At 63.8% G+C, this 16,610-nt stretch overlaps 1 protein-coding gene across 1 annotated transcript; it reads right to left on the minus strand.

Moving 5' to 3' along the window:
- Positions 1-2,759: 2,759 nt before the first annotated feature.
- On the minus strand, positions 2,760-14,929 carry B4GALNT4 (beta-1,4-N-acetyl-galactosaminyltransferase 4; the record flags this gene model as incomplete). The annotated part of the gene is made up of 20 exons (XM_082843773.1): positions 14,360-14,929; positions 11,321-11,424; positions 10,849-10,944; positions 10,674-10,769; positions 10,508-10,598; positions 10,331-10,431; positions 10,099-10,166; positions 9,827-9,905; positions 8,561-8,627; positions 8,294-8,428; positions 8,097-8,206; positions 7,878-7,978; positions 7,700-7,800; positions 6,728-7,619; positions 4,599-4,900; positions 4,278-4,431; positions 4,081-4,153; positions 3,828-3,981; positions 3,355-3,481; positions 2,760-2,883 (listed from the first exon to the last, which is right to left on the minus strand). The coding sequence occupies exons 1-20, from the start codon at positions 14,508-14,510 to the stop codon at positions 2,760-2,762; spliced, it is 3,126 nt and encodes a 1,041-aa protein (XP_082699899.1). The 5' UTR covers positions 14,511-14,929.
- Positions 14,930-16,610: the final 1,681 nt, after the last annotated feature.

Here is a 16,610-nt window from a genome sequence, read left to right on the forward strand (position 1 = left end):
TGCGAGCGGGCTTTCTCTAGTTGTGGCGAGCAGGGCCTACTCTTTGTTGTGGTGCGCAGGCTTCTCATTGTGGTGGCTCCCCTTGTTGTGGAGCATGGGCTCTAGATGTGCGGGCTTCAGTACTTGTGGCACGTGGGCTCAGTAGTTGTGGCACACGGGCTTAGTTCCTCCGCGGCCTGTGGGATCTTCCCGGACCAGGGCTCGAACCCGTGTCCCCTGCACTGGCAGGCGGATTCTTTAACCACCGCACCACCAGGGAAGCCTGGTCAGGCTTTTTCTGACCACTGTTTACAGTGGCAGCCACGCTCAGACTCGCTATTCTCTTTTCGGCTTTACTTTTCTTTACAAGCGCTGCCACCAGCTGATATACCGGATATGGTTTTACCGTGTCTGTCGTCTGCTTCTCCTCACGCTTCACTAGAATGTAAGTTCTACGAGGCAGGGATTCTTGTCTGTTTTGTTCACCACTTCTTCCACAGTGTCTGGCACATAGTGGGTGCTCAATAAACAGTTGTTAAAGTGGATTAATAAATTATGGTATACGTATAGTCCAGATTAGATGAAATGTTGTCTGACATTTTTTTCTGCTTCCAGAGGTAGTTATTTTTCTGATGTGCATGCTTCCCCTACCTGTTACACTCCCCCCGCCCCAATTTTTGGAAGTATATATTCTTTTTTTTTTTTTGCAGTACACGGGCCTCTCACTGTTGTGGCCTCTCCCGTTGCGGAGCACAGGCTCCGGACGCGCAGACTCAGCGGCCATGGCTCACGGGCCCAGCCGCTTCGCGGCATGTGGGATCCTCCCGGACCGGGGCACGAACCCGCGTCCCCTGCATCGGCAGGCGGACTCTCAACCACTGTGCCACCAGGGAAGCCCTGGAGTATATATTCTTAATTCCAGTGCTAGTTCTTTTCTTGTTACTAACATCTGTATCTGGGGATCATTTCTTCCGAACTAGATACTTAGGGAGGAGTGGGCAGTATGAGCTGGGGCATCTGGTAACTTCTGAGTAGGTGTGTGGCAGGTTAGCTGTGTCCTCCACCCTGCGGGCACCAGCAGGACTCAGGTCACGAGTGACTTAGTGTTCACAGACACCCGCGGGCTGCCCTGGTCAGCAGCCACAGAGCTGAATGCCCCGGGCCATCTCTAGGGTCTTCTCAGGGCCCGACTGGAGTGTCCATCTGGTTTCTCTTTCCCTGAAATCCTCCCTGCTGCCCTGTGCTCGTGGCAAGGTAAACCTTGCGAGGATTGTGTGGAGTGCTGGGCGGACGTGCTGCCTTCCCACAGAATGAGGCAGTACAGAGTAAAATTCCCAAAGATGCCCACGCCCTGATGCCCAGGACCCGTGGCTGCCACCTCCACGGCAAGGCGGACTTCGCAGATTAAGCAAAGGATGTTGCTTGGGATGGAGCGATTATCCTCGGTTATGCGGGTGGGTCCAGGGTCATCCCAGGGGTCCTTGTAAGAGGGAGGCAGGAGGGTCAGAGCCGGAGAAGGAGATGTGACGATGGTAGTAGAGGTGTGAGAGAGACAGGGAGAGTGATATGAAAATGGTGAGCTGCTGGCTTTGAGGATGGAGGAAGAGGTCATGAGCAAGGAAGTCCAGGTGGCCTCCAGGAGCTGGGGAAGGAGGGAAGCAGATTCAGTCCTAAAGGCCCCAGAAGGGGCGCAAGCCTGTGGAAACCTCGATTTTAGGACTTCCGACCTCCAGAGCCGTGAGACAGGAAATTGCATTTTGTTTGTGGAAATCTGTTACAGCAGCTGCAAGGAACTCATATGGGCAGGCGCGCCCGGTGCCAGGCAGAGCACTGGCCTCCCTGCCGTGACTGGGACCCCAGGGAAGGGGGGGCCCTCGACAGCATCATGCAGCCCGTCTGACTCTCCAGAGGGCTCCTGACCCCGGACTTCCACGAGACAAGTCAAGCAAACCCCCCGTTGTGTTTAAACCAGCGTGCATTGGGCTTTCCATTTATGGCAACTGAGTCCTAACTATACCCCAACCTGGTTGTAGCATGTCACCCGCCACCCCGGGGTGCCTAGTGTTCCCACATCCTTGAGGGTGACGCAGGACTGACATCCAAGGTCTGTTTTCACAACAAAGGGGACTAAGCAGACGGTCGCAGGTGGAAAGGCCTCATGCCACGCTGGTGACTGGCGGCTCCACGCACAGGGTGGTGAGGAAGGGTCCCCAACCCCCTTGCCTCCAGGGCCCGATACAGAAGCTCAAAGGGAAAGTGCGGGAAGAGGTGAGTGGTCTCGAGGGTGGAGAAAGGTGCGGTCAGCACGGCGGCTGCAGCTCAGGTCAGGAAAGGGAGTCAGCAGCAGGCAGTGCCCAGGGCCACTGCGGGTGCAGGGTCTCTTGCTGCCGCCCAGGCCCACCTCTGCCCTCCCAAGAGAACCAGGCCCAGAGGATGAGTCAGAACTAAAAAAAATATTTCATTTCATTCTGAATAAAAAACGGAACAGACAGAACTCTTGGAAATCCTGAAACAATGTCATTGCTACGGCAAAATTTCACAGAAATCATCGCACAGGGCATGGGGGGCAAGCCCAGGCCCCGCCGGCTACGACGGCCGCCTCTCTGGGGGGCGGGGCGGCCACAGAGGGGGCAGCAGCCTGGGGGGCCAGAGAGGGGCAGGCACGGGTGGTGGCTGTGCCCCCGGATGAGCCCCGCTGGGTCCCCAGGGTCCAGGCTCAGAGCCTGGCCTCCAGCTGCCACGGCAGGACAGCAGCCGGGGCTGGGAGGGGTCGCTGGTCCTCAAGGGGCCTCCTTGCGGGCGGCCTTGCGGCTGTGCACGCCCCACATCCCGCGCTTGGAGTGGAAGTGGTGGTAGAAGTTCCGCACTCGGAGCCGCTCCACCTCCAGCCCTGCCTGCAGGACCCTGGGTGGGGAGGGCGAGTCAAGGCTGCCCCTCGGCCCAGAGGACCTTTGGGGGGTGATCCAGACTGGGGGTACGGGGGTGAATGGGGCTGCAGGGGGAGGGCATGCCTGTCAGGGCTGCCCCTAGACTACAGAACCCTGGGGGTGGGCTGGAATGGAAGAGCTCACGCCCCTGGTCCAGGGCCTGGGGTGTCAGGGCTTCCACTACTGTCCAAGCCCAGCAAGAGGAGAGGGACCCAGGAGAGGCCTGCAGGGTCTGGGGGCAGAGCTGGTTCAAGGGCTTCCCCGAGTCTGTAGGATCCTGGAGCTGGGAAGGGGTTTAGGGGAGTGGGGTGGGGTCCAAAGAGCTCTCTAGGCCTAGATCTGGGGGTCGGAGGGGGAGGAAAGCAGAGTCCCGTCAGCACGTGAGGCCCCTCCCACCCACAGGCGGAGGATGTGGAAGTCGCAGTCTCCGCTGGGGGGAGGTGGTCACCTGTCCAAAAGTTCCCAGTCCTCGCCTCCCCACTGGTCCCGGAACTCCTCGGTGTTCATGCCTCCAACGCGGTCGAAGTCGGACTTGTAGATCCCAAAGAGGCCGAAGCCGTTCACCTCCCAGTAACCTGGCGGGGATGGGGTGCCCTTCAGACGCCAGGTCCTGCAAGCCCTTCCTCAGGAGGGCTCTCGGGCTCACTCCAATGTGTTGGTCATAACCTGGGAGGCCTGTGCATGACTTGGGTGTTGGAGAAGGTTCCTAGGGGCCGAGCATGGCCCTGGGGTTACTGGGGGGAGGACTTGAGGTCCTGGGCACTCTGGGGGTCCTAGAGGCCACAAGGAGTCCCAGGCGTTATAAGGGGCATTGATGGGGCCCTAGGCCTCCCTTGCGGGTTGGGAGGCCCCTGGGGGCCTGGGTTTTGCCCTGGCATGGGTGGGACCCCTGACGTTACCGAGGGGCATTCAGGGCATTACCGTGAGGGTCCCCTGGCGAGCTCCCGCAGCCCAGCCGCATGACCACAGGCGCAAAGGCCAGCTTGCCCTCCACGCAGTGCTTGCGGATGCCATCCAGGATGCTGGGGGGGAAGTGGATGTGCAGGTCGCAGAGGAAAACGATGCTGCTGGCATCCTGGAGACAGCGGGGAGGTCTGAGCCTCGCCCTCTCCTCCGGAAGGGCCCCCCCGCCCCCCATCTCATTCTCTCCACCCACACCATCCTGCCCACGCACCTCCACCGCGGCCACTCCAGCTTGCAACCCCGCGGAGCGCTCAAAGTTCCCGCTTCGCCTTAGGTATTGGTATCTGGGGGAGGAAGGGGATATGGGGCGGGAAGGCATAGCCACCTGTTTTTGGGGCAGGAAAACCCATGCCTGTCCGGGAAGAGGGAAGCTGCACCTGGCCCGCCCCGGGAGGTGGGGGCCGTTACCTGGGCAGTGGCGCCGCGCGGAGGGCCCTCTCCACATCCATGTCCTCGCTCTCAAAGTCCACCAGGATGACACTGAAGCGAGAGTCCCCTGTACGGACGTGCAGCGCAGCCATGTCTGCCAGGAACTGTACCACCCAGCGCGCCTGGTTCTTCACTGGAGGAGGATGGGGATACTGAACCCACCTGGACCCGACCTGGCGGTACCCTGCCCAGGACCGGTGGCACTCCCCCCCTCCCCATAAGGCCTGCTGGACAAGGCCCCCTACCCCCCACCCCCCCACAATCCCAGGTGGCTGGCTGGCCAGCCCCACTCCCACGCACCTGGCACGATGAAGTGCACCATCACATCCTGGCGCCAGGCCAGGCGCAGTGGCCGGCACAGCTCTGGGCGGCTGTCGGGGTGCACGGAGGCGGCTGGGGAGACAGCTGGAGCGGGCTCAGGACTCTCCCCGTCTCCATCTGTGTCGCCGGCACGTACCCGGGGCAGGCGCAGGAAGACGTACTCAGACAGGCGCAGCCGGCGCCCACCGCGCTCCTGGAGCTCCAGCTCCAGGAGGAATCGGCTTCCCCGCGCCGAGTCCCGGCGCTTCTCCACGTTCACGATGCGCAGAAGAGCGTACCGCCTGCGGGGCGGGACCCAGTCAGCCCCCTCGGGCTCCGAGGCTGCGCCCACGACTCCAACCCCATTCTTCCCACAAGCCGCCCCCAGCCGCAGAAACGAGGTGGCCACTCAGGTGACTTGGGGTGGGGTGCCGCACGTCCCCCGTCCCCCACCACACCACAAGGCCTGCTGGGGAGCTCCCTTCTCAGAAGGCAGGCCCACACACCGGGGCTCCCTCTCCGTGGGGCAGCCCACAAGGGAGGCGTCCCCAAGCCCAGGCCAGTCCTCTCCTCGGTGCCACCACCCCTGTCCACAGCTGTACGCTCAGAAACCTTTAGGGGCGCCCACGGCCCACGGCCGAGGCTCAGACGTCTGAATTCTAAGCCGGTAAACGGTGTCTACCTTGTGGCCTCAATACCCCGTCAGGTTAGATACGCAAGCTGCCCCTTCCCGTGGGGTCTTTGCCCTACGTGTCCCCTGCCTGGATGCTCGCCCCAGGCTCCCCGCTCTCCTCTCCAAGGTCCTGGGTGCCTCCTCTGAGAAGCCTCATTTTTGCCCCCCCCCAGCACCAGCGCAGGGGCTGCCCTGATCTCTGGGGAAGAAGCCTCCGGTCCTTCCGCCACTGGCTCTTCCCCAGCCCTGGCCTGGGAAGATAGGGCCCTGCCGTTGACTAGGTCACTCTCCCTTCTGCCGCACGTCCCCCCCCCCCCCCATCCACCTTTGCAGCCAGTATCCCTCACCCTCGGAGCCTACCGGTGTGACCTCCCAGGGGTCTAGATTCCTCCCTTCACCCCCTGCCCATCCCCACCATGCTCTCAAGTATCAGGGACTTTCTGCCCCAAATGCTCTGGGTCTGTGCTCTCATTCCTTGGGGCCACCCACACCCTTGCACGGCTCAGGGAAGGTGGGGCTGCAGCCATGACCTTTCTGCTGGACAGGTCCCCTCATGCCCATGGGACGATGAGCTGCTCTCAGGAAGCTCAGAGCCAAGCGCAGGCTTGCCTTCTCAGCCACCTAGAATCAATCTACCCCAGCCCCTGCCAAGGGTCCAGGCCATCCCATTGCTGCCCTGGACCAAGCCTGTCAGTCATGGGCTCCCCCTTCCACCCCCTCCTCTCCAACACAGCCACATGCTTGTCTATGAACCAGATGGGCCAAACCTGTGTCCTGCTCCAAACTGTGTGTATCGGAGGCAAGAAGAATGACTCCTGCACCTGGCCTTCAAGGCCCATGAGGCCTGTCCTCTGCCCACCAGCCTCCTGGCCAGCCTTTGCCTGTCTCTGAAGGTCCTGCCCCTACTTAAGGACTCAGCACAGCTCTGAGAACCCCTCAGGGCCTCCCCTCAGGTCAAATTGGGGCCCCCACTCTCCAACCCCCATACCTGCTTGGGGTGGAGACAAGACTGGATTCCTGGGGCCTGGGGGAGACCAGAAGGGCCAGTGGGGCAGGAACCCTGAGCCCTCCCCTGAGGACCAAGACCCCAGCCAGCGAGGTGCCAGTGGGGAGAGGGATCCAGGGGTTCTTAGCTTGACCTTCGTGCGTGTCTCTATCTGGAAGAGACCTGGGTGGCTCAGATCCATCCTCAGGTCCAGGTCCAAGGTAATAGGTGTGGGGTTTGGAGGTGCAGGACAGGGGAGCCAGCCCTGAGTGATGGGAGAAAGGCTCCTAGCACAGGACGGGGGCCCTGAGCAGTAAGGGGCCCCAGAAGGGTGAGAAGACACTTCCGGGGGGGCGGGGGGGAGGGGGGCGTGTACCATTCCCAGAGCAGTGCCCCGTTAAACCCTGGGGAAGTCTGAGGGTCCCATGGAGGCCAAGGCCGTCCCTTTCCATGCGCGCCCCTCCCTCGTACCCTCCATGGCGCGCGTTGAGACGCTCCATGTACTGAGCCACCACGTCCACGGCCTCGGCCTCCTGCAGCTGCAGATTCCCCGACACATTGCAGCGCAGGTCGTTCCAGTCCGAGCGCAGCACCTCGAAGTCCACGCTGCCCACGCTGAACGTGCGCTGCCAGTTGACAGCGTCCTCCCGCCAGCGGCCGCGCACCGCGCCGGCCTTCTCTTCGCTGTCCTCCAACGCAGCCTCTTCGCCCTGCGCCCCTTCCTCGTCGTCCCCTTCCTCCTCTTCCTCATTCTCCCCGGGCACCTGGGACAAGCTCAGGAAGGAGGTCACGGGCTGCGCTTCGGACGAATAGTTCGAGTCCGTGGTGGGGGCCGTGAGTCCCGGCTCGCGTGCCTGGCCCTCTCGGCTCCCCTGGGTGGTCGGCGCCGGGGCCGGGGGCCTCAGCTTTGCGGCCTGGGGGCCGCCGGTCCTGCGGCCTCGAGCCCGGGGTGGGCGTGGGCGCGCGCGCAGCTGCACCCTGGGTAGGGGTCTGGGGCGCAGGAAGACGCCAGGGAAAGGTGGCCGGGGAGGGCCGCGTGGGCTGAGCGGTGCCGGGGCCTGGGGCGGGACCCGCAGTCCCGGCCGCACCCGCGTGACGTACACCTTCGGGGGCCGCTCCGCCGCGGCTGCTGGGCGGGGGGGAGGGGCACGGCCCCAGAAGAGGGGAAGGGGGCGGGCGGCCCAGCTCAGCGCCCGCGAGCGCCGGGGGGTCGGCCGGCCCAGGGGGGCGGGAGGCGTTGGCAGGGCAGGAGTGGCCGGGGCCTCGGTGGGGGCCGCGAGCCGGCGGCCGCCCTGCGTTCCGGGCGCCTCGGTGGGCTCCAGACCGTCGAGCAGCTCCCCATCGTCCTCGTCGTCCAGGAAGTCTGTGGGCAGCGCGGGCGGGGTGAGCTGCTGCGCCAGGGCGGGCCCAGCTGAGGGGGTGGGGGGCGCGGGAGGCACTCACCGTCTGGGTTGAGGAAGAGGAAGGCTCGGCGCTGCACCTCCTCCTCTTCGTCTTCCTCCCCCTCCTCCCGGTCCATCTTCATGTATTTGTAGAACCCAAACCTGGGGCAGGGGCGGGGCGTCAGAGACCAGGCTCGGCCGAGGCCCCGCCCATTCCTCCTTGGGCACCACCCACCCACCTTTCCAGATACAGCGGCGACTCGCGGTAGAAGCACTTGTTGTCCGTCTCCATGTGAGTCAGGCGTGTGTGGTCATTGGGATAAACGAAGGACAGGTACACCTGGGGCGGGCAGAGGGCTCAGGTTGGGGCGTCTTCCAGAGGGCCTGGAGGAGGCTCCGGGGACCCTGGGAAGAGGGAGGCCTGGGTCTCAGGGAAGACCTTGGTGAGGGGCACTTACAAACTGCAGTCCCTGGTATCTTGCGATGGGAAAGTCCTTGACGACGTAGGTGGGGGCGTAGGTGCAGGGCTCCAGCACATTCTCCAGACTCCAGGGCTCCACCCGAGGCGCTACGGGAGGCGTGGTCACATTGTGACCTGGAACCCCTGCCCTGCCCCACCCCGCCCCCCACCCCACCCCGGGGGTCCTCCTCTCACTGAGGAAGAAGGTGTCTCGGGGATCGGGCCGCAGCATGTCAGCTCTGGGCTCCTCCTGCAGCAGGCGCCCCCCAACGTGGCTGGCTGGAGACTGGGGCACGTGGGCCACGTGGTCCATCTTCAGGGCTGACTCATCTAGGGGCAGAGGATGTGTGGGGACCCCAGGAGTTCCTAGAGATCCCTCCTCACCCATATCCAGACACCACCCCAAAGAGACCGCCCATCAGGAGCCCTCCCCTTTCCCCACAGAGGCACTGGGCTCCGCACCTGTGTACAGGGAGATGTGAGCAGAGCCTATGACCTCGAACTTCAGACCCGGCAGGAAGGCTCGCCACTGGGGGTTGGAGAGGGTGGTCAGGGCCAAAGGATGGGGGTCAAGGTGGGAACACAGCTGGGTCAGGGAGGAGTGAATCTTCCCTGACGTGGGGCTGGGGAACTAGTAGGGGCAACCCCTTCACGGACGCAGGAAGCTTGGGGTGGGGGGGGTGGATGGGAGAGCAGTCCTGAGAAGGCACAGCAGGGAAGCTGGAGAGGCCTAGAAGGCTGGGGTCCCTGGAGGCAGGTGAGGATGCCTTTCCTGACACCCTGGGTGCTTCCGGACCTTCTGGTTATGGCCTCTGCCCCCACCTCCCCCCGGTTCTGCAGACACTGCCCTTCTGGAGGTCAGAGCTGGCCCCCCAGCTCCCCGCTGGACCTCCCCATCCCCACTTCCCCCACTTCTGTGGCTGTGCCTTCCCAGTCTCCCTTGCAGACTCTCCCTCCCCCACCGCTCTCATGTTGGGCTTCCTGGGGGCTGTCCCAGGCCCTCTTCCCTTCCCAGCTCATCCTGGGCCCTTAGTCACTCCCCCGGCTTCCACAAGATCACCCCAAATCTGCATCTGCAGTCTGGGCCCTCTGCTAAGCTGAGCTGGGGTGATACCCACCACACACAAACTAGACACCTGCAACCTCCCACCACCCCCTAGCCCACCCTGGTCATCACCCCACACCCAGCCAGGCTCAGGCTCTCAGTCGCTGGGCATCTCCCCCCGCCGCCCCCCCACCCTCCCCCGGACCTTCCACTTCTTCTATTCCCACCTCCCTGGTTCAGGGACCGATGGATGGCCACCCACGAAAATCCCTCCCAACAGGCAGTGGCCAGAGGGTTTTCCCTGAAATGCAGATCCAGTTGCCTCGTCCTTAGGAGGAAGCCCTGCTGGATCTGGCCACCAGACTGCTTGGAGTTCCAGGAGACTCCAGGTGGTTCCATTCCTCTGCTGTTCTCGAGACCTGGAATTCATCTTTGCACCCCAGATTCTCTCCTCACTGGTCTCCCTGTGAATGTCTCTCAGCTCTCAAGAACCTGCTCAAGGGTCGCTTCCTCTGTGAGCACAAGCCCCGCCCCTGAGCACCTGCTTTGTCAGCTAGAGGGGAAGCTTCTCTGGGGGGGCGGGCGGGGTCCACATCGTTGTCCTGCGGGGAGTGGCCGGAAAGAGGAGGGCAGGGCAGGGGAGGTGGGGTCTCCAGAAGCCCTCAGAGGGCAGCCGCACTCACGCCCACTTCCACGTGGTCCGAGCCGCGGTCATCCTGCTTGTGCAGTAGCTCAAAGTAGTACCTCCGGGAGGCCATGAGCCTGGGGACAGGAGGAGTGAGGGGGCGGGCCCGCCGTGCCCCAGAAGCCCCAAACAGATGGGGAGCCTACAGGAGGCGGGGCTTGAGGGGGTAGCATAGCAACAGCGGCTTCACGCATGCACGTGTCACCCAGTCCTCACACACAGACACACACACGGGTACGCACTCATGCACACACTCCCACAGTCACTCACCGCCTGGGCTTGGACACCTGGGAGCTGAACTTGGTGAATTCTCCAGGTGCTGTCCACTCCGAACCAGTCTGGAGGGTAACAGAGAAGGGGCAGGGGGCTCACCCTCTCCTTGGGGCACCAGCCCCATCCAGTCCCCACTCCTGAGAAGCTGGAGGGGACAGGTGACCAAGCCGCAGGAGGCCCACGAAGACAAGGGGTGTGGATGGAGGGGCTGGGCTGCGCGTGGGGGTACCTTGCCCACAAAGGCCACCAGCTGGGCACCCGCCGGGCTCTCGGTTGGGCTCAGCCAGAACTCAGAGTTGTCATCCGAAGCCACGGAGAACTGGACATCTCCTAGGCCACAGGACAGGGCTCAGGGGTCGGTGGGGGCTTCATGACACCCTGCCCCCCAACACCCCCGTCCCCGCACCATCTCTCGCCGGGTGGATGAAGCCGAAAATCCGGAGGCCGTAGTTCTTCCACTTGGGGGACACAGCCAGCTTCTTCACGGTGGTTCGAGTCTGGGGGGGCAGCGGCCTCTGATGTCAAGGCCCCCGCCCACCTGCGGGCCAGCCGCCCCCCACCCCAGCACTCACATGAGGGAAGAGCGGGAAGTGCAAGTTCCTCCTCAGATGGCCCACGGCGCCCCCGCACCAGTCCTCGAACACGTGCAGGTTCACCTGCCCCTTGTACTGGGGGTGGGAGGAGGGCTTACCTTCTGCACAGCTGCCCCCGGCCCTCCCCAAGGCCGAGCCGCTGAGCAGAGCTCACCTCCTCCCGCCACGAGGGCGCCTGACGGGTGAGGTTGAGCGACAGTGGCCTTCCAGCCCCCCAGGGAAACAGCGCATCTGGGTCCCGACCTTCGGGCTACGGGAGAGAAGGGGCACCAGGGTCAAAGCTGAGGAACGTGAGGGCAGGAAGAAGCCCCACAGCCACACGCACGCGCACCAGACACAGCGCGCGACACAGCCCGCCACACCCGCCGGCTCACTTCACAGAGATCCCTTCCACGTGCAGCCACGAAGCCCTGACTCCATCACGCCCCGGCCGTGCACACCCACCCGAGCAGACCCTTGGCCACCCCACATGCACCAGATGCGTCCACCCAGGCTGGGGCCACGCTCCGTGGTGGAGCACAGTGTGCTGCTGTGTCCTCACGGCCTACAGGTCCTGAGGCCACCGGCACAGGACTGGCCTTGGGTCTCGTGTGTGCTGTGGTGTTCTTCCCCGCAGCCCTGCTCACCACCCGCTCCTCCTCACGGCTCTCGCTGGAGTCCTCTGCCCTCTGTGTGGACAGTGCAGCCCGGATGCCCCGGCCATCTGTCACACCGCTCAGCTTCTCACCATCTGTAGGCGGCACATGAGGCGGGGCTGGGGTCCAGGCTCTCCAAGGCCACAGCCCCTGCCGCTGGGGTCAGCTGGGGTCAGGATGGCCGGTGGTGTCTCCACTGAAGCCCTCCCTCCCCACGTCTGCCCCTTCATGCTACCCGATGCCCCACCCTACAGCTGGAAGTGCTCTCGGCTGGGCCCTTCTCCCACATCCCACCTCCATGGGGACGGCCCCTGCCTGAGTCCCCCACCTGGCTTTTCCCAGCCCCCACTGGCATGAGGGAGCAGTTATGTGTGTGCACATGCTAGCACATATGCTTGCACACACACACCCGTGGGGCTGTTGTCATCAGTGACTCTGCCTCCAGGAAGGCCCCCAGGATTGCTCTGTGCCCTCAGCACTTTTCCTGTGTGCTGGAGTGTTTGGTGTCTGACTCCTTTACCAGAACTGAGAGCCAAAGGTTAGTGCTGGAGTTTGTTGTCAGGTGAGCTGGTCTTGTGGTCTTGAGGCTACGCCAGCCCCGGCCCATGGCACGTGTGCCACCTGCTGCCCTTGAGGCCAGGGCTCAGGACCAAAGGAGCCCTGGTACCCACCTGGGCAGAGGAGGGATTGGCACTCTGGTCCAGCTTCCAGAGGACATGGGGCCAAGGCGGCCCCGGAGGGAGACTGTCCCCCTGGGGATCCCTTCTGTGGACACCTCTAGAGCTTGGCACCCCCCTAACTCCCCACGCCTGGGGCAGACCACCTCCACACCCCTGCCTCCCTCTGCTTCCCAGACCTCCTCCCTAAGCTGTGGGCCTGGGGTTCCATACCCTGGGATCTGAGCCTCCGAAGGCAAGGCTTCACTGTGCGCCACGTCTGCCTCCCCTGGTGCTCCCATCCGGGGACCCCCCATCCAGGAACCCCTCTCCTCCAGGGCCAAGCCTGGCCTTCAAAGTCTATGCCCGTCCCTCGATCCAGACCCCAGGAGCTAGATTCCCGGACTGACACAGTTGGCCTGGGCCCTTTCTCTGGGGGAGGGGGCTGCCCGCGGTCTCGTGCCTGTGAGGCTCCGGTGGTGCCTGCCCACTTGCTTCTCCCCCCCAATCACTGTCACCTGTCCAGCTGGGAGGTGAGCCCCTAAGAGGCTCCCGGCCAAATCCCCACAGCCTGGCCCTGATGCTCCCTGCCCACAAAGGTAACTCTGTGGGTACTGGGAACCTTCCACAGTGGGGTCCCAAGCCAGGATGCCATCACTGTCCTGCAGGGGCTGAGCCCCAGCACAGCGAGATCCACACGGGCCTCCTGCCTCCTGGCTGCCAGCACCTCTGCCTGCGCAGGCTGCTGGACCCCGGGAAGGTAGCCTTTCTGGTGGGAGTGAACACAGTGCTGACAGGACAGTCAGAAGGGCCTCAGACATGTCCAGCTGCTCAGCTTCCCACAAGCCCTGCCCTGGTGGGAGCCCAGGTAGCGGGACAGGAGGCGGGGCTGCAGCCCCGGGGGCGAGAGCCCCGGCTGGGTCTGCTCCTGGCAGGAGCTGCTTGAGGGTTTGATCTTCCATAACCTTGAACAGCTCCTGCCCACCGAGGAGCAGCAAGGACAACTTCCTCGCTGGTCCAGCTGAGAGCAGAGGAGGCCTCAGAAGTGGGGTTCCCACACCTCCGCCCCCTCGCGGTTGCCGAGTTAGGCTCCCCGGCTGCCCGGGAAGTCAGGCTAGGGAGGACTGTGGTTGCTCAGAAAACACAGGGCAGCTGAGCAGGAGGCTGGTCACGTCTGTGTCACTGGGTCACGCTCCGGGGTCCTGCCTTATTTGATGGTAGCTGGGGGGCCTCTATGAGGGACTGAACAGTGCTAGGGGCCCCTAGAGGGTGTGGTAGCTGTGAGATGCGTGGACTCTCGGGGTGGGGTGGGGTGGGACAAGCCTGTGACCCCTGGCCTGGGGTGTCTGTGGTGCCAGCTGTGGGGCTGAACAGGGAACTCTGGACCCCTTGGTGGGGTGGCCCAGGACTTCATGGGGCAAGATCATGGTTCTGAGTCTCTGGGAAGCAAGATTCTCACCACCCATCCTAAGGACACCTCTCTTCCTTGAGAAGGGCCAGGAGCAGCTTGGCTGGGACCATCCCTGCCCTGAGGTGCTTCCTTCTCTCTCTCATCACCGCCCCTCCGCCCCCCCCCCCCAGCACTCTACTCCTCCTCTTCCAAGTGTGTGTCAAAAGTCACCACCTCCAAGAGGCCCTCTGGGATCCCCCTAGCTAAAGTGGCAGGACTCCTCCCCAACTCTTCCCCACATCGCTCACCAGGACCTGATTTGTGGGTTCACTGTCTGTCCCCACTAGAGCGTGAGCTCGAGGAGCCTGGGAGAGTTCACTCCAGGCCGTTCGGTGCTCCCCAAGCTGGGTCCCTATCCCTATGCCTCACCCCGCCTCAACACACAAGCGTCTCAGTCCCTGATCACAGGTTTACCTAGGGCACCTCCTCCAGGAAGCGTTCCAACTGCAAGGGTCAGCTCCCTCCCGCCAGTCCCCTCTCTCTCCGTTCTGAGGTTGGGTCTCTGCCCCTCCCCAGCAGATGCGAAAACCGAGGCTCTGCTAAGCAGGCACGTGTCGGAGGCGCAGCCAGACTTGGCCTCTCGGAAATCCCAGCATGCAGGGCCCGGTAGCGGAGATCTCCCCAGGAGCCCACCGTTAACCCCGTCACTCACTACCCGCTCCAGGCCAGACCCCGGCATCCGCCGGGGTTCGGGGACGCTCCCCAAGAGGGTCGCGCACGTCACTGCTGACGTCATCGGCGTTCTGGCCGGGCTGAGCCGAACCGCGCCCCCTGCCCCAATGTCGCCGAGCTGGGAAGCGCGGACGGGGTCTCCGGGCGGGTCTGACCCACGCCGAGGCCTGGGCGCAATGGGAGGGCCCGGGACCCGCGTTGCTCGCGACCCTCACCGCCCCCCGCCCCCAGGGCGCGCGCCCCCTCCCGTACCTCGCCCGTAGCCCAGCCGCTGGCGCAGCGCGCGGCCCTGGCGCACCAGGCTCAGGTGCACGTACGTGAGCCACGCGGCGCAGGTGAGCAGCAGCAGCAAAAGCAGCAGCTTGATCTGTTTGCGGATCTTCTTCACCGGGAACCACGGCATCGCGGCCGCCTCCGCCCCGGGCCGCGCTCAGCGGCGCCGCCGCGGCCCCCCGCTCCAGCGCGCCCCGCGCCGCGTCCCCCGGCCCTGCATGGCCCTTTGTCCGCCGCCCGCGGCCCCAGGGTGCGGCCGCGGCCCCGGGCTGCCCTTGGCCGAGGGCACGGGGTGGGCGGCGGAGCTGCTGCCGGCGGTGTCCCCGCCCGGCCCCGCCTGGCCGCTCGGGCTCCAAGCTCCTGGGGGCCTCGGCGGGACGGAGCAGCAGCCACGCTGCGGTGCTACCCACCGTGAAACGGGCCCGGCCACCGCGCCGCGCGAGCCAATCCGGGCCCGGCCAGCCTGAGGGGAGCCAATCCACGGCGCGGGGGGCGGGGCCGGCGTGTTAGGGTGTGCCCGCCGCTGGTCTCCACGCAACGCGCGCGCATCCACCTGGGCGCGCCGGCCCGCGCAGCGCGGGGACGCGGGGTCCTGGGGTTGCGGAGGACCCGGGCTGCGGTGTATGGGGAGGAGTGAAGAACCGGGGACAGGGGTCAAGGGGCAGAGAATGCACGAGACAAGGAGTGGTGCATAGGACCGGGGGACATAGGGACTCGGGGTCACGGGGTGTAGTGATGGAGGCCGCGGGAGGAGCAGGCTATGGGTCGGGGGACAGTGGGGACACGGAGAACAAGGGTGTAGGGACGCGTGATGGGGAGACACTAGGAGCTTGGGGAACGTGAGGGGAAGGATGCGGGCAGCCTGGGCTTGCAGTTGGAGTAAGCCTCCTGCTAAGAATGCGGCCAGGAGGAATGGGGCTCAGACAACGTGGGAAGAAGAAAAAGGAAGTTTGGGGGAGAGACATAGTGGGGTAGGTGATGATGGTGGGTCAGGGGGGCTGGGGGCGCGTGGGTGCACAGGATCCATGCAGACAAGACTGATGAGGGTCTCAAAAGCACCTGGCTTCACCCTGAGGGGCATGCGCAGCCACCAGAGGACTTAGCGTGGAGGGCCAGGGTCTGAGCTGGCTGCCAGGCGGACAGCGGCAGCAGAGGGGCGAGCTGGCGGCCTCCACTGAGGGCAGGGTGAAGATGGAGAGGAGGTGCCCCGGCTGTCTGGAAGGGGGCAGGAGGGAATGTAGCCCTCCCGTTTCTGACCTGAGCCTGGGGTCCAAGGTGTGGCTCTTGCTGAGCTGAAGGTGGGAGGGGAGTGTGGGCCGATGCTGAACTTTGCCCACTTGGTTCCCATTCCTGCCTGGGCCACTGCCACCTCTGCCTGCCCTGTCGTCTCCTCCAGCCCTCCCTCTGCCCAGCTGCCCGGCTGACTCCTCTCTCTGTCCCTTCCTCCATCCGTTAAAGTTTTCTGTCATTGTGTAACGAGCCACCCAGCATCAGGGTTGTAAAGCAACTGTTAGTTAAGCTCCTGGAGTCTGTGGTTCGGGACTTTTGACAGGGCCCCGCAGGACAGCTCTCCTCTGCCCCAGGATGTCTTGGGCCTCAGGTGGGAAGACGTGACCAGCTGGGGGCGGCGACTCCGGTGGCTGGGCTGGACTCACCGGGAGACTTCTGCACCCTCGTGTCAGGGCCTTGGCAGGGACGGTTGGACTTGGCCAGGATGATTAACCAGAGCACCAGGGTACGGCCACTCCAGGGCAGCGGCCTCTGGGCTCCAGCAAGCAGGGCAAAGCACCTGGAGAGTCACGGCATGCCAATTCTGCCACACGCTGTCATAGGCCACCCAGCCTTGAGAGGAGGGGACGTGGACCCCACCTCATCTTGGCAAGATCATCCAGGAAGTTGCAGTCTTAACACGGCCACACTACCCTTTTTTCCCTTTTATTTTGACCTCGGGGCATAGAATCAAGTTGGCCACTTTCCGCCGTTCTGTCGATCTGTCGTCTGTCCTGTGAGCAACACCTACATCTCTTCAAACCTTCCCCCACCCCATTCTTGTTTTTTCCCCTCCTCCAATCCCCTTTCCATGTCCATGTTATCTGCACATTCATTAAGATATACATCACATCGTGTGTATTTTAAACATATATCAATAGTTTTGTGCTGTAAATCTCATTGTGTCTCTCCAGACCTCATATATACAAATGTATATCTCCATGTTGCCGTGTGTGCACTG

This window comes from Leucopleurus acutus (assembly GCF_964270905.1).
Source record: "Leucopleurus acutus genome assembly, chromosome: 8".
Taxonomy (NCBI): domain Eukaryota; kingdom Metazoa; phylum Chordata; class Mammalia; order Artiodactyla; family Delphinidae; genus Leucopleurus; species Leucopleurus acutus.